The sequence below is a fragment of the Gobio gobio genome, assembly GCF_949357685.1.
Source record: "Gobio gobio genome assembly, chromosome: 18".
Taxonomy (NCBI): Eukaryota; Metazoa; Chordata; class Actinopteri; order Cypriniformes; family Gobionidae; genus Gobio; species Gobio gobio.
This window is the reverse complement of record NC_137111.1, coordinates 25,913,216-25,938,126: the sequence shown is the minus strand read 5'-3', so window position 1 is coordinate 25,938,126 and position 24,911 is coordinate 25,913,216. Positions and strand designations below refer to the sequence as shown.

The 24,911-nt window shown below is 42.5% G+C and overlaps 1 protein-coding gene across 1 annotated transcript; it reads right to left on the bottom strand.

Annotated features, from left to right (window-relative positions):
* Window positions 1-1,025: 1,025 nt before the first annotated feature.
* On the bottom strand, window positions 1,026-8,473 carry utp25 (UTP25 small subunit processor component). The gene is made up of 13 exons (XM_079842011.1): window positions 8,309-8,473; window positions 8,161-8,200; window positions 6,662-6,824; window positions 6,329-6,565; window positions 6,062-6,150; window positions 5,284-5,482; window positions 4,985-5,178; window positions 4,560-4,776; window positions 4,041-4,243; window positions 3,698-3,880; window positions 3,432-3,541; window positions 3,050-3,295; window positions 1,026-2,276 (listed from the first exon to the last, which is right to left on the bottom strand). The coding sequence occupies exons 1-13, from the start codon at window positions 8,407-8,409 to the stop codon at window positions 2,021-2,023; spliced, it is 2,238 nt and encodes a 745-aa protein (XP_079698137.1). The 5' UTR covers window positions 8,410-8,473; the 3' UTR covers window positions 1,026-2,020.
* Between the last annotated feature and the right edge of the window lie 16,438 nt (window positions 8,474-24,911).

Below are 24,911 nucleotides of genomic sequence, written 5' to 3'. Positions count from 1 at the left end.
AAGCTATTATTAAGATTCAAAATATGACTGAAGTCGAGAGGAATAAAACTGTGATTTGATGTGATTACATGGAGAATTCTTGTATGGAATATTTTATCTTTTTATATTATAAAAAGCACCCATGAACAATTCCAAAAAAACTCTTTAACAATTGTGCACACTTCTTCCACGTTTGCATGCAGCAATATGCTGTCTTAGCTAAAACACCAGCTTTACCGTTTAATATTTCATAACATATTGCTCAATGAAAAAGCTACAGAGTACTTCCTCGCATCTATTCAATACATATGAGGGTTTATTCTGATACAGTTTCTCTGATTCTGTGATTGTGATACAGAGGATATTAATATGCAAGCTCAGCTGAAATGTTTTCACTGTGTGAGGTTAGAGGTCAGCACATGAATCCCAACGGAGTTTTGAGAGGATTCAGAAAGCATCACAGCAGGATTGTGTGTTCAGGGAAAAAACTGGGAGATTTGTAGGATGGATCAATGGTTTTGTTTGATACAGTCAGATGCTGGCCTTAACCAAACAACTCACACACTCATTCATTTATTATTTATGACATGTGAGTGTATACGTGTGGCAGCTAGAGAGAAAGAGTGCACGAGAGAGAGAGAGAGAGAGAGAGAGAGAGAGAGAGAGAGAGAGAGTGTTTTTGCCAAACAGCTGCTCCATTTTCCAAATGAAGAGAAAGAGAGCAATAGCCAAGTAAAGAAAGCAGAAACACAAGAGTGCATCTGATCACTAGGGTGTTAGAACATTTGACAACCAAACTGCCACATCGGGAGGTAATTAGATGAATCACAGTCGTTTTCAGCGTGATCATTTGAGGTGAACTCATGCTCATGTCATTTAACAAAGCCAAAATAAAAAGCAGATTATATATATATATATATATATATATATATATATATATATATATATATATGTATTATATTTATGTATGATATTGTGTTTTCTAGTTTTTTTTGTCGCATTTACTAATAATTAACAATAATAAAAATAAGTTTACAGTAACATTTGGGGTCTGTAATATTTTTTTATTGTTTTTGAACAAAGTTTCTTATGCTCACCAAGTCTGCATTTACTAATTGTTTTACAATTACACATATTACAATTTAAACGGTTTTCCATTTTAATGTGCTTTAAAATGTAACTTATTCCTGTGATGGTAAAATTACTACATTACTCCAGTCATGTTGAACACAGCTGTGCTGCTAAATATATTTGAGGAAACCATGATAGAAAAACAGCATTATTTTCTAACATTATAATTGTATTTACTTTCCCTTTTGATAATTTTTAAACATAAAAAAAAAAAAAAAAAATTTATGGTCCCCAAACTTTTTATATTTTAATTAAACTTCAATATAACTCCATGAAATAAATTCATAATATGGAAAAATGTTATTGCATACAGTCGGAACCCTTTTTTTAACACTTTATAATGTACAATTACTACATTTTTTTTAGTCAGTACCGGCTGATATTTAATTGTTTTCCCCATTTTAAAAAGTAGATGATATCTGCCATACTTTAGAACTAACTTTAAATGAGATTTAATCCTAATTGCTCTTGAAGAGCATGTCAGCACGAGTTCCTTGGCACACTTTACAACCTTCAATAAACCAAAAGTTTACTTCTTGGATGTTAAGATATAAGACGCATGCAGTATGTGATTGAAGTAAGACAGTGACAGCACTTTTCTGACAGGACAGGTGACACTTCAAGTCTGAACCTCTGCCAATAATCCTGGCATGAAGCCATCCTTATTGTGGAGTCCTGTAAACCTTTTGGGAAACACACACACTGGAGCCAATGGTCTGTGCTGTGATTACAGCAAAAGACGACTTTATATTAAAAAAGAACACAAAAGGGCATGAGAACATTGCATACAGTCTTATGAGTGAATTTTAGGGGAATTGAACGGAAAACTTTCTGTACATTACCGCAAACAATGATTATGTTCTTTCTCTGAAAGGTTAAATATGTCACATTCAATTTTCACAGTCCCCCTTCATGTGTTTTTCTCCTCCCCTGTGATGAAAAGGTGTACTGGTTTTTTGGACTGGAGCATCTGAGCGGCGCGGTCGGCCCCGGCAATGGCAGCCAGCCGGTGCATGTCATATCGGGAGTACAGGGCCGTGCAGGTGAAGCTGACAGAACCACCCTCTCTGACACCAGCTTGAAGCATATTACACACTTCACTGTAGAAGTGAGGGTATGTGGGCAACCCATAGAAGATCAGGTTATGGATGCCCTTGATAGTGTACCTGAGAGAAAGAGAATGAAATAAAAATATTACAATCTTTCAAAATGCAATTTCAGGGTTCCCACTCTTTTTCAGTGATCATTTTCCAGGACATTTTCTATTTTACTACAAGACAAGGATCATGCCAAATACTGATTGTTAGGTCCATAAAAGGAGTACAGTATTTTGCCATGACTTAACTATAAAATCAGTTTTTAATATGAGCTCTTAATCATACATTATGACTATGGAAGCTTGTTTCCTCCACAGAATAAAAAGGAAAAGTAATTTTATTCTTATTTTATGCCCTATTCTGACTTTTTTCCTCGCAAATGCAGATTTACATATTTGAGATAATGAAGTCAGAATTGTGAGATAACTCGTAATTCTGAAAAAAAAAAGAAGTATTTTTTCCCCTCAAAATTTGACTTTATAACATGCAATTATAAATTTATTTATTTCTTTTTTGGCAAAGCTAAAGACTGGAGCTACTGCTGCTGAAAATTCAGTGTCACATTAGAAATCATGTCAAATTTTCTGATTTGCTGCTTAAGAAATGTTCAGTTGTGCTGCTTAATGTTTTTGTGGAAACTAATTGTTCAATGATGAATAAAAAAAAAAAGAACAGCATTTATTTGACTTTCTTTTTTCAACATTATAAATGTCTTCATCACTTTTGAACAATTTATTGTATCCTTGCTAAATACGAATTAATTTTATTCAACAAAATATCTTACCTCAAGTTTTTGAGCAATAATGTATATGAAGCATGCAAATATTAATACAAACACACACCTCTTGTAAAAGTGGAATCTCTCAGAGAAGAGCATGAACTGTTTTTCCCCTTTCTGGAAGTAATGTCGTGCTCGGGACACCTCTGATCTCTGTGAGTACTCGCTGACACTAGCGAAACTGATGTCTTCTTTCTTCAGGTAGTTTCGCAGGCGAACAAAATCAAAGTACGAAGGCACATAGATGAAAGTGTGGGACATAACAGAGTCTCTGTACTGGGGCAGGATCTTCTCCACAAAGAACTGGAACCTAAAGAATCATGGGTAATGTAGTGTAAATATTTGCAAATAATTCTCAAACATCATAGGTAGTTTTTCCTCTAAGAAGTTCCTCTGGGCAGACTGCTGCCCTCTAGTGCTCAGAATGAAAAACAGCCATCTCTAACCTGGCGTCCTGGTCCATGAAGCTGTCAGAGTGAAACATCTGGAATACATGCGGTAGCTGCACGAGAACCTGACAGATTGAGCCCACCTTTGGAATGGTTTTACTGCACACCTGCGAGAAAGAAGAACATTAGTATCTGTATACTTAAATGTTTATTTAGTCCAGCAATGATGTAAAACAACCCTAAGACCAGAGGCAATCAGATTAGCCCCCCAAAATACAAATACTTCAAAATATAAACAATTGTCAGGGTGTTTGTTTGTGCACCTGGCCTCTGTAGTTGTGGCAGTGTTTGGTAAGGATGTTGGTGATCTGAGGCTCTTGTACGGCACTGAACACCAGCGTCTGTCTGTAATGAGCCGCCCAGTTGTTCAGGTTCCACATGCGCACACGAGAGAAATCCACACCGTGAGAGTCCAGCGGCTGCAGATTCAAATGCTTCAACACATGCTGCAACACACACAAAGGATCATGGGATTTTAAGTATAAACAAAAAGCTAATTTGACTGCAAATATAAAACAAACATATATTATAACTGGTTAAACAGACAAGAATATAATTAAAATCTAAATGAAAACTAATAAGAACTTTTGGAAAACTTAAACACACCAGCAAGTGTTCCCAGTTCTGCATGAGGAACACATCCGCCTGATCCACAATCAGAAGTTCGATCGAAGACAGGAAGTCAAAGTCTCTCTTCTTCTCACCGTCAGCTCCCAGAACTGTGCGCAGACCCAGTGGAGACGCAATGATGATGTCAGAGGAGTAGAACGGAGAATAGAGACGCATGCTGCGCTTTAGGATAGAAACACCTGCCCACACACAGAGAAAATAAATATAATGCATAATAAAAGGTTAGGTGAAGCAAAGGTAAATAAAGTTAAAACTATTCTTTCTAACTTGCATCTAAGGTTAATAGTGTAAAATGTGTGTCACCAGGGGAAATAAAGGGAAACTTTAAACATTGGCTTGATACAGCATTATATTTAATACAGTAAGTTTATTTTTAAGTTGTTCTTCTTACATTTTACAAAATCCTCATTGTGTTTGTATTCCTTGAGGGTATCTCTGCATATTTGGTTAGGGTTAAGTACTTTCACATTTAAAATAAATTGTCAGTTATTGTACCTATCCTGAAATGGTCATCCACATTTCCAGAAAAGACAGCATGATAGTCGTCAGGTCTGTGCAGGTTAGGTGGCTTTTCACCTGCCTCCTCTCCAAAATCTTCCTTGAACCGCTTCTTGTTACTGACGTCCATCTTCTTTCCTTTGGGCTCAAATAATGTTATGAAGGTCTGGACCACTCGCAGTGCTCCATCTCTGAACGGTACCAGGATCAAAACCTACAAGATGGAGAGTTAATTATAATAATATGGTTGACTACAATATCATTGTAGCTAATCACAGACATATTTCATGAGCGCATGAACACAATGGCCAATCCGAGGCGTTTACGCTTCCGCTCAACAGCGCTCAAAGCGTCACAATTTTTCAGTACCGACTCAGTACTTTTTTGACAACACACAAGTGGTATAAATCTGACAGTGGTACCTTTGGTCTAGTTAAGCCCTGATCCCGAAAATCCTCATCCACTTCTTTAGTTTCCTTCAGCTTGGCATTATTTCTAAGCACACGAGTGTTTGCCTTTAACACGTGGTTCAGCACATGAAGACAGTATGCGCTCCGTACTTCCTTAGCCTCCCTCAAAGGGGAGCGGTTTGTAAAATACACATCCCTGTAAGTACCTGTAAAAACAAAATATGGGAGAAGATTAAAAAAAAAACAGCAAAATGTAATTTTAAGAATTAGGATGTATGGTGAAATAAATTATTTTAGTTTTGCTGAAATACCCATGAGCTTAAGCAATTCCTTCTGCCGCTCTGTGACATCTGTCATACCGCCTCCTTCAGGTCCGAAGGGCTGGTTTAACAAGCGCCAATTTGCCTCCAGGGTTTTGTGAATGGGTGGAACAGGGGCAGATGAGGGCTGCCCCATGGCTGGGAAACGTTCCAGTGGACACACACATTGCAGAACACCTAGCTTTGGCCACTGGAGGGGGAGAAGGAAGCAAATAACTGATATTTCACAGATCTTTTTGGGGTCAGTAAGATTTGTTTTTAAAGAAATTAATACATCTATTCAGCAAATATGCTTTAAATTAATCAAAAGTGACAGTAAAAACACTTATAATGTTAAAAAAGATTAAAAAAATTCTGTTCTTCTGTTTGTATTAAAAGAATCCTGAAGAAGATTTTTTCATGGTTTTTGCAAAAACATTAAGCAACAGAACATTGCTAATAATAAGAAATGTTTCTTGAGCAGCAATCAGCATATTAGAATGATTTCTGAAGGATCATGTGACACTGAAGACTGGAGTAATGATGCTGGAAATTCAGCTTTGCCACATTTTATATTAAAAAAGAAAACAGTTACTTTATACTGTAATCCTATCTCCCAATATTACTGTTTTTACTGTATATTTGATCCAATAAATGCAACTATGATGCGCATGAGAGATGCCTTATACATTATTATACAACATTATGGTGGTATATTATATATATATATATATATATATATATATATATATATAAATATATATATATAAAAAAATGATGTTTTGTATACCTTAACCTGAGTCTTGATCTTTGATCCTTGCGAGATTCGGCCCACTTCCTCTTCACTCAGTTCAATCTCCTGGTGCTTCACATACATGTCTACAACAAGCAGAGAGTCACAGAGGCATAGCTTTTCCAACTTGATTCTAAAGTCAAACCATCTTGAGTACAATACTTAAAAGTTTACAAAACAATAAATCCCACATCAACAGCTATTATTAATTATCTCAGGTCAGAATTTTAAGAGCTGCAATGATGAATGACGGGAATGTCTCACCTTCCTCCTGTTCCTGATCTTCAATGTTTTCCTCTCCTTCTGCAAGCAGGTTGGTCTCCAGACAGAATGCAGCTTCATTCTTCTTATCTGTAAACTCTCCCTCCATCTCTCCTTCTTTATTCTCCTCTATATCTCCATTTGTCTTTTCAGGGTGTTCTTTATCTTGTGAATCGTCAAGTCTTTCATCTTCCTCAGCATCATCACCTTCCTCCTCCACCTCCTCCTCTTCCTCCTCTCCTACTTGAAAATGGTTTTTAATTACAGGCCATTCGACTTTTTCAGACGAAGTGCCACAATTGATAATAAATATTAATAGAAAGTATGAGACTTTACCTTCAACCTCCTCTCCGTCATCCTCATCTTCACTTTCTTCCTCTTCACTGTTGTCATCAGCACCTTCGATCATGGTGGACAGCAGTTTCTGATAAGCAGACTTCTGCTCTAAATCACTGTCTTCCTCGCTGTCAGGTTCAGGGTAACGTGGACTGTCAGGCTCCTAAGGTGCAGAAGCTCTTTTCATTTGATGGTTTGAAACAAAAATAAATTTTAACAAAAAGAGCAGAAGTTCAACCTAAGCAGCAAACTATTATGATGAACCTTATGAGGGCTTTCCTGTAGCTCAAACAGTAGAGCGTGGCACTAGCAACGCCAAGTTTATGGGTTCGATTCCCAGGGAAAGCAAGAACTGACAAAATGTAAAAAAATGTGTACCGTGAATGCAATGCAAGTCACTTTGGATAAAAGTCTGCCAAATGCATAAATATAAATGTAACCAGGGACAGGTTCCCTTATCTGTGCAAGCCCATTTCACAATTTACGTTGCGTATGTGGGGTAATTCAGTGCTGTTTTACATGGTTAAAACAAGGGCTGCGCAATATATCGAAATTATCGAAATATCGCAAATGTACATATCGCGAGGGCACGCAATATCTGAATGATTTTAATAGGCTACTTCAACATTGTGAAAAGTGTACGTTTTAGGTTGATGCATATATCAGAGAATAGACTGAGCACATGACCGTTACTTATGTGACTTGCTTGACGTTAAAAAGAGTTATTAAACGCAATAACTTGTGAAAAACAACTCGCGCTGTCTGACACACACACCGAAACGTGTGCACAAGCCGTTCTTTTTTTCGTGTCTTGTTGTTACACACTCGACCTGTCAAATTCACACAGTTATGTCAAAATGGCTGTCTTGATTAGTAATCATGACGTAAACACAGTCGGTTATGCTTTAAGTGAAAGATATCAGTTATAGATTATACACATTTAAAGCAATATCGTATCGCATATTGAATATCGCATTATTTAACAAGGATATCGCATATCGCATTTTTCTTCAATATCGCACAGCCCTAGTTAAAACAATCATTCTAAATACACTTGAGTGTGTTAAAAGTTATGCTATAATCTCTGGATTTAAACATGCTGGAAACGTTTGGGATAATATACACAAGTCAACAACACTGTTCAAGTGTTTTTTTGTATATTTTCATCAAAAATCTTACATATTGTGCCTTTAAGATTTACCATATTGTTTTCTTACGTGGGGGAAATGGGCTTCTGTACTTATCAGATCTAGTCAAACATATTTTATTCTCCCTTTTTTCTGTATGTAATGTTACTCGTGGTGTACATGCATTCAGATTCACAATTTGCTGTCAAATGCTGCATATTGAGCTGACAAGAAGAAGAAGAAGAAGAAGAAGAAGAAGAAGAAGAAGAAGAAGAAGAAGAAGAAGAAGAAGAAGAAGAAGGTTGTTTGACTTGCAGGATCAAGTCAGTCACCTCACCACTCAAGAAAGAATACTAGTCTTTCATTACTTACCAAGCGCAAAATCTGAGTCTTCTCCGGTCTATCAACAACACTAAAAAGCGAAACAATGATGAGTATTAGTAATTTTAATACTTGAAGCTAACTTGAATGCTAACTTGTACTGTGCACTGTTTTGTGAACAACACATCGCGACACTTACTTATCGTGAAAAGGGTGCTGTTCTCCAAATTCTTTTAGGTGTTTCTTCTGTTTCTTGGTTAAATTAGTAAGATCTTGATTTCCTCGCCTTCTTTTGCCCATGTTTCAATCTGTTCTACACACGTGTGTTACTCGCGCTTGTGTTTTCTTCACGGATAGTTAGTGTGTCTCTACACTCTGTCGCCCCCTGTTGGCTTGGAATAAATGTAGCAGCTCGAGAAAGAGACCACAGACTGCAAATATTCTTTGTTGAATAAAAACAACAGTTTTATCATTTCGAAAGTGTAATTGCTTCCAGAAACAAAGACCGTATTATTGAACATAGAAATTATAAGACAAGCATTCAATGATGGTTTAGCACCTGTCAAAGCAAAAAGAATCATGTCATTGGTTTATCTTTCTCCTCATTTTGAGATTTTCTCACTGTTACGTTAGTAGATGTTCTGCCACAATATGATTAGTGCCTTTCAAATGCTCTATCATTCCCCTAAGAGTTAACGAATCAGACTTTTCCTCCGGCTGTGCGTCACACAGCTTTAACTAATTACAAACACTGCAGGCGTGGAGGAATGGATCTCACCATCCGTTCAGGTGCAGCAGACGTATCGGGTGTTCATCAGAATCAGAGCAGAACTGATGTTTGATGTGCGTTAACTCGACTGCAGCCGAAAATATCTTGGCCGGAGCGTGTGTAAGAATGTATGTAATTGATTTGATCATTGAAAATTGTTCCATAACATTCAATGAAAACAGATGTGTGGTTACCAAATACGGAGACATTTTTTAAAAGTTATTTATATATTTATTTATTTAATTCTCCCCGAGAGACCCTCCTCCCCCCCAGCCTCTGAGAACATGTGGTCTGTGATTATAAAGCATATTCCCTGCTGGTGATTAGGGTGCCTATGAATAACAGCAGGGCTGGAGGCCAGTGAAAACAAGGGGAGTGAAACAAATGAACCACACACATCTCAGCTCAGGGGTGAGTCATAAACACACCAAAGGTTAGAAAAACACGGTTGGGTGCCAGTGTGAAGGCGAGGCGAGTGTCCGTGGCGTGAACACCACCGAAAACGCTGTCCCAAAGAGACGAAGCACAGCTGATCTACAGTAGGCCAAGAGTCTCGTGACCACTTCCTGCGATAAAGCTTTGTATGTGCAACGAGAGGCAAATCCATCCACTTTAGCTGATGTTCTTCAGCGCCGCCATAACTTCCGCCAAGTGAGGTCAAATACGATCGTGGTCATAGATGTATACGTAGATGCCTCTTTAGCACCTGCACGGATCAGTAGAATGAAGGCTCTACGATCGATATATCTACGACCACGATCGTATTTGACCTCACTTGGCGGAAGTTATGGCGGAGCTCAGAGATGATCACGCTCGTCTGAAAAGAGGTAAAATAATAGCATAAATACTGCTCGGTTTCTCGCAGAAACTGATCGTTTCGCTAGATAAGACCCTTATTCATCGTTTGGTATCGTTTAAAGCCCTTTGAAGCTGCACTGAAACTGTCATTTGGACCTTGAATCGTTTGGAGCCCATTGAAGTCCATTATATGGAGAAAACCCCTGGAATGTTTTCATCCAAAACCTTAATTTCTTTTTGACTGCAGAAAGAAAGACATGGACATCTTGGATGACATGGGAGTGAGTAAAATATCAGCAAAAGTTTATTTAAAAGTGAACTAATCCTTTAACCCATCCAAATTAGTGCACACATATAGGAGTACTAGTGAGTATAGCCGACACACACACACACACACACACACACACACACACACACACACACACACACACACACACACACACACACACACACACACACACACACACACACACACACACACACACACACACACACACACACACACACACACACACACAGACACACACACACACACACACACACACACACACACACACACATTGCAAACCATGGACACACACAACCGGAGCAGTGGGCAGCCATTGTTTTTTTTTTGCTGTTGTGTCCGGGAGCAATTAGGGGTTAGGTGCCTCAGTAATTTCCTGTATTGAGAATCGAACCCACAACCTTCAGGTTATCCGTGTGACTCTCTAACCATTAGCCACACAAAAGCTTCAGTTTCCATTCAGTCTAATTGCTTGCGAAAAAAATATGCACAACAGAATGGTAGTAGCTATTCAAAATTTCCCCTTGTTCACAGTTTGTCATGACATGAGTCTGAGTAAATATAATCTTTTCTTTTGGGGGGGAGGGGGGTTGTCATTTTTGTTCCTTTAAGCAAAGTTCCTTTCCATTCCACTAGAGGGCATTGCTCTTTAATGTAAATCTATAAATTCATTGAGACAGGGATAGCTGCAGGTTGGAGTGATAGGCGTGCGGAAAGGTAGAGGCATGGCGAAAGGTGAATTGCCACAACTAAAACTAACCCCTAACCCAGGGGTGTCCAGTCCTACTCCTGGAGGGCCACTGTCCTGCAGAGTTTAGTTTCAACCCCAATAAAACACACCTGAATCAGCTAATCGGGATCTTACTAGGCATGAACTTATAGGCAGATGTGTTTAGGTAAGTTGGAGCTAAACTCTGCAGGACAGTGGCCCTCCAGGACCGAGTTTGGACACCCCTGCCCTAACCCAGCTTTTACGACCAATTATAAAGTCCTTTCTCCACGCCTCTACCTTTCGTCACGCCCATTACTCCAACTTGCAGATACACACACTTGTATTCTTTTAATAACACTTCTTGCAACAGGCAGGTTTTGTTTGTGAGACGGGAGGATAAAGCAGCATTAATTTTCATTAGAAGAGCAGTGTTCAGAATTTTCTCTTCCTGTTCCAAAATTGGCATTAAATTGAATTGCACAATTATCGGAACATTCTCAGATTACGATAATTACACACACATATCAATAGCACTTATTTGCCCAAATTGCATTTAATTGAGCAAATATTTATCCAATTTCCAACTTAATGGAATGGCTTCATTTTTTAAACAGAAAATCTTTATTCTGTTCAGTAAAGGATCCAAAACGCTCAAATCCCGTTGTTGATCATTTGTGTTGACCTGTTGCAGCTGGTTTGCATGTGTTGGAGTCTGATTCCTCTTGAAGTGTTTTCCAGCTTGTTAAAGAAATGAGAGACAAAACTACAGCACTCTGAAAGAAAAATGCAGACGTTTACGGGACTCTTGTTAAATTACCCACATCAAAATGAAACAGCCTTTCGCCAATAATTGGCAGCAGAGTTAGTTTTACAGAAACACTCAGCCGGGGGCAGATAGTGGCTTATGTGTTAGCATGGGGCAGATAGTGGGCTAAAGATGGAAAGCAGCGCAATACATGTGATATGGGGTAGACTTGGGGCCTGACAGCAGCAGACAGGCGATGTAGACGGTAAGCATAGGGCGCTATATAAAATCTTTATGTGTTGTTGTTGTTGGACGCTTTGCGTTTGTGAAGTCAGTTGGCTGACATGCGTTGAAGAAAGTCACGTTGGGACTGTGCCTAAATGTCCAGCAGACTGAGATCCCACACCTGGGGTTTCAGTAAACAGTGACCTGAACTCAGGGCTAATGCGAATGCATCTTTAGCAAGAGAGAGAGAGAGATTGTATGTCAAGGATGTCCTCAATTGGAATGCAAAAAATAAAATGTAAAAACAAAAATGATACTACTTTTACTAGAAGTCTATAGTATGTCCCTAGACCTAGTGTCCCTAGTGAGTGGGATATATTAGGCAGCAAGTGAACATTTTGTCCTCAAAGTTGATGTGTTAGAAGCAGGAAAAATTGGCAAGCGTAAGGATTTGAGAGATTTTGACAACGGCCAAATTGTGATGGCTAGACGACTGGGTCAGAGCATTTCCAAAACTGCCGCTCTTGTGGGGTCTGCAGTGGTCAGTATCTATCAAAAGTGGTCCAAGAACCAGCGACAGGTCCATGGGCAGCCAAGGCTCATTGATGCACTTGGGGTGCGAAGGCTGGCCTGTGTGGTCCGATCAAACAGACAAGCTACTGTAGCTCAAACTGCTCAAGAAGTTAATGCTGGTTCTGATAGAAAGATGTCAGAATGCACAGTGCATTGCAGTTTGTTGCGTATGGTGCTGCATAGGTGCAGACCAGTCAGGGTGCCCATGCTGACCTCTGTCCACCGCCAAAAGCGGCAACAGTGGGCACGTGAGCATCAGAGCTGGACCACGGAGCAATGGAAGAAGGTGCTTGAGAAGCACAACGAGTTTGAGGTGTTGACTTCAAGTGGGATCTGTGGGATATAATGAACAAACAAGTCCGATCCATTGAGGCCCTACCTCACAACTTACAGGACTTAAAGGATCTGCAGCTAACATGGTGCCAGATACCACAGCACAATTTCAGGGGTCTAGTGGAGTCCATGCCTCGACGGGTCAAGGCTGTTTTGGCTGCAAAAGGGGGACCAACACAATATTATAATGTCACAATGTTATGCCTGATTGGTTTATAGCCTATAACGTATGTGGGTGTGTGTGTATGTGTGTGTACATATTTGGGTATAGTTTTGGACGGAATTATCTATTCATAAAATGTTATGTTTTTGATATTTATGAATAGTTATAACTATAATGACAAATAGGTTTATATTAAAACAGTATGGTATGTCCCTGTTAGATTAAGCTAAGTAAATTGTGGGTGTGTGTGCGCATTAAAGTACTTCACCTGGTGGTATTTGTTTAGATAGTGTGTTAACCACAGATGGAATTTAATCTGTCTAAATGAGTGAAGTTTCACAATTATTGCCCACGGCAACCCGGAACATTCCAAAGCCGCCGATGACAACTTTATGATTAGAACTAATTCACTTCTTTGTGTCTGCATGTGTTGCAGCTTTCATACAAATGTTCTGAGACTTTACATTGAATGATTCTCAAGGGCAGGAATGTACCATGGACTGTCCTCAGAGTCCTCAAGACATTAACACGTATACCGTCTCTGGAGCCCACTAGTTAAAAGATATTAAACTCATAAAGATATAAAGTGTACTTATACTTGCATTTGAAGCGGCACTGGGAATTACAACATCAGTTTGTCTGTTTATTATTTCACCTGCCAATATAAAGGATCTTTTTTTTAATAATGTTTTCATTTGGATAGTGCCAAATGTTGCAATAACGGTCAGACACCTGAATGAGAGAAGTTGCCAACGGGATGACAAAAAAAAGGAAAAGAAAATGCTATTTACCTGCAGAGGCGTGCCTGCCTGTCAGCAAATATGTGCAGACACACAACACACACGTTGTTCGCTGATGAAAAGGGTATTGTCTGTTCTCTGAAAGACAGTGTTGTCTAATGGTTTGTGTTTCCTTGACTCTGTGGAATGAGGCTTGTAGCTTCACCCCACCTCATTACACTATAGTCTTCCTCATTAATCTTCCATTTGAATGCACCTGTTTAAGACAAGTAGAAAATAATTAGGTGAAAGAGTACCACTCAACTAATCACAAACAAGGTTTTTTATTTTTTGCTAGTGAACCGTCTAAAGCTGTGGTATTCAACCAAGGTCCAGGGCCCACTAGTGTCCCTTAGCAAACTTCCAAGGGGACATCAAGATGACCTAAAATGACTTAAAATAATAAAAAAGTTAAAAAAAAAAAAAAAAAGAAATATATCGAAATATTTTTTATTTACCTCCAAACTAATTAAATTAATTTGAATTATGACTATTGTAGTTACTGTGAATAATATATAGTCAAAAAGGAGTCAGTAGCATTGTTAGGCTGATTTCTCTCAATTCTGTCAAAACATTTCTGTTTGTTTGAGAATTCCGACCAGCTCAACACAGCAACAGTGACTCAACCAATGGCATGAGAGGGTGGGGCCATCCATTTGATTCACCAATGGCAGAAGGGGTGAGTGTTCGGAAAACTTGTTTGAAAACAATCATTATTTTTGCAGGTCCGTTTGGTGTCGCCAGTTGCCCAGAAATCACATACTTAATCTCTTGCATACACAGTATCGTTTCACTACATTAATATAAACTCTGCTTCTGGTCTCTCCTTTTTTTGGTCCATTCCCTCCTTATTTCTAACTAAGAACTTGTTGAGTAAAAAGTCAACACTCTACCTAAATTCTTCATTTATTTTCTCTGCTGGAACTCTGTCATCCAATCTCTTATTCGCTTTTCTTTCTTCCAGCGTTGTTCTCTTGGGTGGAATCGGCATGCCCTTGTCGGGGTCTCTTTCCTCCTCTCCTCTCTTGCCCTCTCGCAGTGTCCTGAGGTGGTAGAACAGTAGGCCGTGTAGCAGCACAGTAGGAACAGTTTGTGGTGAACTCTCTGAGCTGTAGCTCTTTTATTCTTCTGTTTTTCATTTCACTTTATTTTCGTTCCCTTCATCATCTTTCCCTGGGAAAGCAGGCCTGAGGGAACAGATGGAAGGACATGTTAAAGAAAAACGTTCACTTATTCGTCTTGAGTACACTAGGTTCACAAGAGACCAAAGACAGTTCGGTGCTTGATTATATATGATAGAAAAATTATTTACTGTGTATCTCATTTTAAAAGGGATAGTTCACTCAGAAAAGTAGACTGGTCATCATTTACTAACCCTCTTAAACCTGTATGACTAATTTTGTCTTCTACAGAAGAAAAAGTCATATATGAAATGACATGAGGGTGAGAAAAGGATGACAGCTTTTTCACTATCACTATTAAACATTAAAATGTTAATTCATGTCTTTTAAGTCACATTATATTACTGAAACTAAAAATAGTCAAATTAAAGATTTCACTTCCTTTGTGTTGTCAGTTTGCCTTTGCTAGCAAGCTAACTGCTTAAACTACTAGCTTAGCATAGTGCTAACAGTTTAAAAAAACGTCTCTGGTTACGTATGTAACCTATGTTCCCTGAGAACAGGAAACGAGACGCTGCGTCAGCTGACGCTACGGGGGGGAACGCCTCCAGCGTGACAGGTGCCTGAAATCACAATTACAAAACGTCAATCCTATTGACCGGCGACAGCCTATGACGTCATCAAGGTGCAACCAGGAAGTATAAAAGGGCGCCTTGCCAACATGACAGTATCTAAACGTCTGAAGGGACTGTTTGGCAGGCAAGCCTTGCGGCATGGCAAAGCGACGCAGCGTCTCGTTCCCTTTTCTCAGGGAACATAGGTTACATACGTAACCAGAGACGTTCCCTTTCGAAAGGGAACTCGCGCTGCGTCAGCTGACGCTACGGGGAACGATATACCAACGCCGCCATGCCGAAAGGAGTGCATGCCCACTGGCAGTGACAACTGTCAGGACAAGCAAATTCAACTGAAAAGCCTGAACCACTCCCCTTCTGGTCACATTAGGCTGTCAGTGACAGCGCTCCCTACGGTCAAAGCCCAAGCTATAAACTTTAGAAGGAAACTTCGCATACTACATGAAGTCCTACCCTGGCCGCTCGAAGGCCTGGAACCAGCCCGTTCGACAGAAGGGGTTCCTTTAAGGGAACGTGGCAGGGGGACCCGAGGGAACCCGTGCCAGTCACTATTCGGGAAGAATTCACTGAATGCCACCAGGGAGGCCCGACCTAGCGACCTCTATGTGGGACACGTCAGTTCGGCCAACCCCTGTCTGCTTAAGTACAGAGCCTCTGGTACTTGCCTCCGGAGAGACATCCTGCTAGGGTACTGCAAAAAAGGCAGTGTCCTCCACCAGCCGGACCTCAGAGACGGGTTATCCTGGAGAGCAGCGCTCAGCGAAGTGCTTTCTAACCCTTGCTAGCGAGGGGAGTTTAGCCACTCGATCCTAGGATCTACCAAGCACTTATTTTAAAACGTGCTCAGGAGGCCGAACAGGCCTACAGGCTGATCCTTGCTGGGAGGCCTCGATAGGCCTACAACCGACGGATCAGTGCCAAGCGGCTATCAGCTCACAGAAGACTCTCACTTGAGAGGAGCTCCCAAGCCTGCCTGGTAGGTAACCATGCTGTAGGCGATCTATGAGAGTCCCTTCCTGTAAGGACCGCATAGTAGCAGCGTCGTCTCGTCATGCTAGGGTATGAACACCGCCTTCAGGTGCTACCGGCTAGAAACCGGCGCCTGATAGCAGGTGACCACCAGCTGTCAGCGTAAAGCCAGTTATGTGTTCCCTCCTAGGGAACTCGTCCCCCAGGGAGGCCAGAAGGGGCCTCCACCTGGTAACCTGTGCCGACTGCTCGCGTGTCCAAACCACGGAGCTCGCCCTCAGGGAGGCCTAGCAGGCCTACCACCTGACCGCAGTCGAGCTAGCCCTCGAGGTAGCTGGGAGAACAGGGACTCGCTCCGTCAGGGAGGCCTAGTGAGGCCTACCACCTCTTTAGTCGTTGGGCGTTCCTTCAGGGAGGCTTAGTTAGGCCTGCCACCTGACAATAGGTGCGCTAGAGATAGCTTTTCCACAGTGACTAGACTCATCTAGTAACTGCGAAACCGGAACATGCCCTTAGAGGAGGCCAGGTGAGGCCTACAACCCAACAGCGAATCCCCCAGGGAAGCCCGTGCCGCTTGCTACCTGTTAGCAACCCATGCTACCGTGAGGTACCGAAACTGGGGACCGGGGAACGATCTCAGGGAGGCTCGCCGCCTACCACCTGATAGCAGAACGTGCTAGTCCTCCAGGGAGGCCTAGTGAGGCCTACTACCTGCTAGCACTCCGTGCTCACCGCCAGAGAGACTGGGAACCGGGAACTCGCCCTCAGGGAGGCCGGGTGAGGCCTACTACCTACTAGCAGCTCGTGCTAGCCATCCAGTGACTGGGGCCCGGGACCAACCCCTCAGAGGAGGTCCAGTGAGCCTGCTTACCCCACAGCAGGCCCTTAGGGAGGCTTGGTAACGCCTACCACCTACTAGCAGCTCGTGCCAGCCGTCGAGGGACTAATGCTCAGGAATAAAATGCTGCTGCTGCACCCGGGCTGACGGTAGCTGTCTGCTGCTGACGAAGAACTGGACATCCAGTTATCACCTGGGGACTCATCCCCAAGGAGGCCAAAGAGGGCCTACTTGTTGACGAGGTTTCTGCTGAAGTTGACGTTGACAGAAAGAATCCTCGGGGGCCCACCTATGGGCCACGACGTCGAGACTCCCTTGTCCTGGAGTCCGCTGCCCAGACTGCCCAAGCTGGCTACTCACAACCAGCTGGCCTTCATATGCCCGCACCTGGGGCTGGCTCCATCCCAGAGGCTAAAGGGCCTCCGCGATAGCGCAGTCTCACAGGGCAGTGCCTACAGACATGAACCTAATCACATTGCCAACAGCAGTGCACTCAGCAAACAAATGCTTAGGAACCCTCTAAAGCGAGGGGAGTACAACTTACGTCACCTGCTTCAGGGCGGCTGCCTTACTTTCTCATACAGCGGTCTGCCGTTCGTGCAAGGACGTCAGCCATTGGTAATGCTCGGGCCTCAGGGGAGCATTCGATCAAACCGCCACTTTTTGCAGAAGGTTGCGATATTCAGCTCGACCCGAGCCCTAAAGAAGGTGGAGCAGAGGACATAGAGCAGAGGGTAAACACATCATACAAAAATGTAACCCACCGGCCGTACCATCCTCCAGGATGAGGCCGGGGGCCACCAGAAGGTGGTGGCCACACCAGCTCTGAAAGGCGGGGCACAGCAAAACTAAAGTCTTAGACGCACACAGCGAAAGACGCTCAGCCCAGCCCCACAACCACTGGCAAGGTCGCTATCCCTGCTGCAACACCTACACTGCATTACTAAATAACCCCAGAACGCAGAGAAGGGGGCGGGCCTTGGCCGGACTACTCTGTAATAAGAGGAGGCTGAATCAAGGATGCAGAAAAACAAGCACTGTTCTTATACTTAAAGACAGGCCTAGGGCGACAAACCTGCTTTTAAACGAAGCGCCCCCCATCCTGGCAAAGCCTAGGCCAAGTGGTGCGGTGCTAAACCTGCACTAGATCTACCCAGGGCTCGGGAAAGAAATATTATCACCCCTTACATAAACAACGGGGCCCCGAAACCCATTTAAAAGCCCAACAGGGCTGGGCGCATATCTCACTACAGCTCACGCATTAGTGCTTAACCCGGTCGTAATGCTACTTTATACTTAGAGCTAGGAAAACAAACAACTAGCCCCCGCACGCCACAAGCCCGCGAGCAAGAGCGGCAAATACAAACACTCACATAAGTGATAGAGATAACACGGAGAGGCGGTAGATCTCTACTAGCTAAAGTATAGCATTATGCACAAACATATAATGTTGCAAAGAAGATCGTTCTTAGCTTACTCACGGGGAGCTGCAGGCCCTGCGATGTCCAGCGATGTTCCATAATCCCCCGAGCCCTCTCAGGAGAGCGAAAAACGGAGTCCTGAAAACATTAGTAGAAAATGTTTCACCCTTCTCGAGGGGGACTCACCACTCGCTCTTCTCGGCGCTTCAAACCAGCCATCAAGCTAGTATACGACCACCATCCTGAGGGGGGGCGCTTTCATCAAACAAACCAGGCGGGCCGTCAGAATCTTACATTTTTTGCTCATCATTAGCCCACCGGCCTGATGTAAAGCGCCCAGGGGAAAGCACAGGAGGAAGGGAACAAGGCAGCGCTCATCTGCGCGCCCTGGGAGGCGGAGTTACCGGTTCCGGTTACCAGCACCGGCTTCCTTCCTCTTCTTGTTGCGGGTGTCCCGCCTTCTCTGCGCACCAGTCCTCCACGGAGGGGATCGTGACGGGCCAGGGACACCCGGCTGCCTGGGCGCGGTCCCGGACCTCAGCGGGATGCATGTTCTAAATGCCGCCGAGCGCGCCTTCGCCTCCCTGAACTTTCCGACCACCGTCTCCACGGAGGTGCCAAAAAGTTCAGAGGGCGAAACCGGGGCATCCAGGAGAAAGGACTTCTCTTTCTCCCCGATGTCCGCCAGGTTCAACCACAGATGTCTCTCCGTGGCTACCATCGCCGCCATCGAACGACCGATGGCAAACGCGGTTTGTTTGGCAGCCCGGAGAGCGAGATCCGTGGTCCGGTGCAACTCGGTCACCACATCAGGGGTTAGTCCCTCCCCCTGATCGAGGTCCCTCAGCAGGTCCGCCTGGTAGGCTTGTAACACCGCCATGGTGTGTAAAGCCGCCCCAGCGTGACCCGCTGACATGTACGCCCTGCCGTTCAACCGTGATGTTGTCCTAAGAGGTTTGGTCGGCAGGGTGGGAGACCTCAGTGTCGATGGCCGCCCAGAGGCGAGATAGTCCCTTCGAGATCTGTTGATGGAGATCCGGAAGAAATGGAAGACTCCCGGGAGCTGGGCGGTCATGAGCGGAGAGAAACCGGTCATCCAAACGATTTGGACGCACGACCTCTCTCCTCGCGCGCTGCCACGGCAGCTGCAGTCTACCTGCAGCGCGCTCCATGACCTCCACCAGCTCCCCGTACATGGGACAGGATGGATGTGAGGTTTCAGCCTCAGCTGACTCACCAACCTCTTCATCCATCCTTTGCTCAGTTGGAAGAGCCGCAGACGAGGAGGAGGAGCTCAAATCCCGCTCCTCCTCCGATGTCTGCCCATCGCGATCTGGATCGTCATCTGCGAGCACCACACCAGTCTCCAGACGACGAGCCAGATCCATCTGGGAACCCCAGGACTTCAGACGCCGCTCAGCCTCAGCTCGAGCGGGGCCGTCCCCAGATGCTGAATTCTCTCCCCTCGAGAAGAGAGCCAGACGAGAGCGGAGCGTCTTCAGGGGAAAACGCTCGCAGTTTGCACAGGAAGCTCCCTCGAGAACTTCCCGTGCATGCTCCTCACCCAGACAGTACACACAGAGTGTTTGTGTATCCTCAGGTGTAAGATACCTGGTACACGGGTCCACACATCTGCGGAAGTGGCGTTGTTTCTGGGCACACTTCATCTTTGATTGTATCTTTCTTTTGACGCTTTACGTGAAAAATCGGTAAACAGTCCCTGAAGACGAAAAGATACTGTCATGTTGGGAAGGTGCCCTTTTATACTTCCTGGTTGCACCTTGATGACGTCATAGGCTGTCGCCGGTCAATAGGATTGACGTTTTGTAATTGTGATTTCAGGCACCTGTCACGCTTGAGGCGTTCCCCCCCGTAGCGTCAGCTGACGCAGCGCGAGTTCCCTTTCGAAAGGGAACTCTTTTGAGTAGCTAGAACAACAAATGTGACCCTGGACCACAGTCATAAGGGGGTCCATTTTCTTAAATTGATATTTACACATCATCTGAAGCAGGGGTGTAGCACAAAATCCTGGGCCCTATGCATAGGCAGTCCTGATGGGCCCCCATGTTCCATGTTAAAATATATTCCAGACTTTTCAAAGGGCCCTCTCCCTAGACGGGGCCCTGGGTAGTCAGGTCCACTTTTCCCCCCACTTCCACGCCCATGATCTGAAGGTTGAACAAATAAGCTTTCCATTGATGTATGGTTTGTTAGGATATGACAATATTTGGCCGAGATACAACTAGCCTATATGAAAATCTGGAGTCTGAGGGTGCAAAAAATCTAAATATTGAGAAAATCGCCTTTAAAGTTGTCCAAATGAAGTCCTTAGCAACACATGTTACTACTAATAATACATTTTTGATATATTTACGGTAGGAAATTTACAAAATAGCTATCTTCATGGAACATGATCTTTACTTAATATCCTAATGATTTTTGGCATAAAAGAAACATCTATAATTTTGACCCATATGTATTGTTGGCTCATGACTCATGACTGGTTTTGTGGTCCAGGGTCACATATACTTTAAGGCCCCAATCAACAGAATCAATTTTCCTCACCTGCTAAAAAAATTGAACAGTTCCTGGCAACACATCCTGGCACAAATTCTGAAGAATTATTATTATTATTTTTTAAAAGTTAAAATGATTTTAGAACACATCTCAAAGCTGTGCTTAAATGTATAGATTTTTAGAAGTGTTTACTACATGATACAAAAGTGGACCATATGTTAATTTCCTCTGTAATACCATACCACTTTTTGGAAAGTCTGAGTCAGGCAGGAGTGTGCAAATGTCCACATGCATGTCCAAGGCTTTCATATGTTTTCAATTGCACGAACATGATTATGTGTCTGACATATCGCTCCTCCAGCCTGTGTTTCATTCCCACCTATTTATCAAATATCAGGCCCTGGTAACCTGGTATCCATGACGACCCGATTGTCACGGTGATTGCATCGGTCCAATTAGTTGTGGTTCATTACTGAGGGATCTCAGCCACGGGACTGAAACAGACCTGATTAGAGCTGAGAAAGGAGGGCCAAAGCTCTTCTGTACAGGAGGAGATGGGCAAGGGTTCTTGAAGTAGAGACCCCCAGGAGACTCAGTCTGTCAGGGGCACAACGAGGTCAACAGAAGGTTCTCAGCTCAATCATAGGCTGTCATCTCTTCTGAATGTCAATGGTGTAATCAGTGAAGGCAGCATCAAACCATCCTCACAGAACAGAGTCAGGATGGCCATCTTGTAAATTAATACCCAGCATGCAGCCCCTAAACTTTGCCCTTTGACTCTGAACGTGGGTGCGCAAGCAAGGGAAGTTTCAGCACACGTCATCAACAATGATTTTCACTGATTGAAAGGCTCAGGACAGGCTATAACCACCACAGTTTATTAATTTCTCTCTCTCACACACACACACACACACACACACACACACACACACACACACACACACACACACACACACACACACACACACAGGCACGCACACGGTTTTCATGTTTTATGGGGCCTTTCCATCGACAAATAATGGTTTTTATACGGTATATTATATCCTCTAACCCTAACCATACCCCTAAACCTACCCATCACAGAAAACATTCTGCATTTTTACATTTTCGCAAGGATTTCGGATATTGCCATCTTCGGCAATTTGGTCTTCATAACATGGGTTTACCTGAACCACACACACACACGTTCCAATTGCCCCATGAAGGAGTAATGCAATGGTATATGGTTATCTTGTGATATTTCAAATTTTGGCTAAAAATACCAATGATGTGTCTTCTACATGGTTGTTTAAGAAATGAAAAGCTACACACTCCATCAATTAGGATTTGAAGAACTGTTGCCAAACATAAACATAATCATCAATGCAATAATGATCCAGTAATTGACTCTCAGGTGTTGTCTGTGTTTTATTTGCAGAATTAAACGTTTGCTTGCAAACATAATGTGTTGAAATGAACAGAATGTGGATGATTTCAGGCCTGAATCATTTTCCCCTCATATTGGATTTCTCATGAAATTAAACTTTTGTGCATTCTTCATGCTATACAACCATCACTTTTATTTGACTTAACACTGACCTTCTTGCTGTTCCAGCAACTTTTATCTTCAGTCTACATGTGTTAAAAATATTTTCCTTAAATCTGTATTTCCAGTTTACTGTCATTATTTTTGATCTGGTCAAGACATTGGGAACTCTCTAAAATACTGTCCACAACACACATAAACGTTCAAAGGAATTATAACCAAGAGTATACATTAATTGGAATGGACAATGAAAAACAGAAATCTATTATTGTCATTGTACATGTGTGTGTATATTGGAAAAACAAAGAAAAAAGTAAAAACACAGAATGAGATGAAATCCACCATCAGGTTTTTGACAAAGCCATTACAAATCAATGTCTGCTTTGCAAAATCAATATTGACAGTTCTCAAATTTACACTTATCACCACTCTGTATGTGAGGGTGTGTTTCAGCTCCCTGTGGTAGAGCTTCAGTAAAAACAATAATAAGGTCTTAAACAAAGGCTCTACTGTAAGTGTGTGAAACCTGCTCCTGCTCTCTCCAAACCGCTGCCATGCTGTCCGTCAAATCCCTGAGTTTATCTAAAGTAAACCCTATTACTCTCACTCACTGCAAAAAAATTTGGTGTAGAAACAATTTTCTCTAGTAAATTTCTAAAATAATTACAAAGAAACATCAAGTAACACATTGATTTACACAGACTGAAAAAAGACTGAATAGTATTTCATGTAAAATGTACTCCAATAATCTTTTTTATTTACAACTTCGAAAAAAAAAATGTTCTTCCATTTTTCCTCTATTATGTCATTCTCACTTGCTTTCTCTGGCCTTTTCACAATATACTGTAGGTTTATTCACACTTAACTCCAGTGTTGGGGATAATGCATTATAAGTAACACAAGTTAGATAATCAGATTACTTTTTTAAATTAACTAGTAAAGTAACACTTTTAAATTTGCAGCAAAATATCTGAGTTACTTTTTAAAGTAAGTAACGCAAGTTACTGTTTTCCTATTTATTGATTGACACCTCTCCTGTCCCCATGTTGAGAGAAATAAGGAGTAAGTGCAGAGGCGTTGTGTGCGCTGTGTAAATATGATGGTTATTGTTTTCACTATTCCTCAAAACGAATAAAAACTGAAATGCAAACTCAGAATATTACGCAAACCAGCAATAATAAAATATGATAAATAACATCATTTATGCATTTAATCTCACTTTATTAACCATATAGGTGTGTATTTGCCTTTCCTTCAGCCTGAGACTTATTCATTTCACTTCTGGTGTGAAAGGGCCTTTACAGTGCATCTGGAAAGTATTCACAGCACTTCATTTTTTCACATTTTATGTTACAGCCTTATTCCAAAATGGATTCAATTCTATTTTTTCCTCAAAATTCTACAAACAATACCCCATAATGTCAACGCAAATCTACAACAACAACAACACAACAAAACACATGTACATAAGTATTCACAGCCTTTGTTCAATACTTTATTGAAGCACCTTTGGTACCAATTACAGCCAAAGTCTTTTTGAGTATGATGCTACAAGCTTGTCACACCTATTTTTGAGCAGTTTCTCCCTTTCTTCTTTGCAGGACCTCTCAAGCTCCATCATGTTGGATGGGGAGCGTCGGTGCACAGCCATTTTCAGATCTCTCCAGAGATGTTCAATCGGGTTCAAAACTGGGCTCTGGCTGGGCTACTCAAGGACATTCACAGAGTTGTCCTGTAGCCACTTCTTTGTTATATTGAGTGTGTGCTTAGGGTCGTTATCCTATTGGAAGATGAACCTTCGCCCCAGTCTGAGGTCCAGAAGGCTCTGGAGCAGGTTTTCATCAAGGATGTCTCTGTACATTGCTGCATTCATCTTTCCCTCGATCCTGACTAGTCTCCCCACAGCATGATGCTGCCACTATCATGCTTCACTGTAAGTGATACTTAATGTTTGGTGCCTGGTTTCCTCTAGACATGACGCTTGCCATTTAGGCCAAAGAGTTCAATCTTTGTTTCTTCAGACCAGAGAATTTTGTTTCTCATGGTCTGAGAGTCCTTCATGTGACATTTGGCAAACTCCAGGCGTGCTGTCATGTGCCATCTGGCCACTCTACCATACATGCCTGTTTGGTGGAGTTCTGCAGAGATGGTTGTTCTTCTGGAAGGTTCTCCTCTCTCCACAGAGAAACACTGGAGCTCTGTCAAAGTGACCATCAGGTTCTTGGTCACCTTCCTGACTAAGGCCCTTCTCCCCATAGACTCAGTTTGGCCGGGCAGACAGCTCTAGGAATAGTCCTGGTGGTTCCAAACTTCTTCCATTTTCCATTTATGGATGATGGAGGCCACTGTACTCATTGGGACCTTCAATGCTCCAGAAATTTTTCTGTACCCTT

Excerpts from the sequence above, each read along its gene's own strand:
- utp25 (XM_079842011.1), bottom strand. The coding sequence starts at position 8,409 with ATGGGCAAAAGAAGGCGAGGAAATCAAGATCTTACTAATTTAACCAAG. Across the intron at positions 6,151-6,328 it reads AGATCAGGAACAGGAGGAAG|ACATGTATGTGAAGCACCAG; the intron begins GTGAGACATTCC and ends TGCTTGTTGTAG. Across the intron at positions 3,542-3,697 it reads GCCACAACTACAGAGGCCAG|GTGTGCAGTAAAACCATTCC; the intron begins GTGCACAAACAA and ends TCTTTCTCGCAG.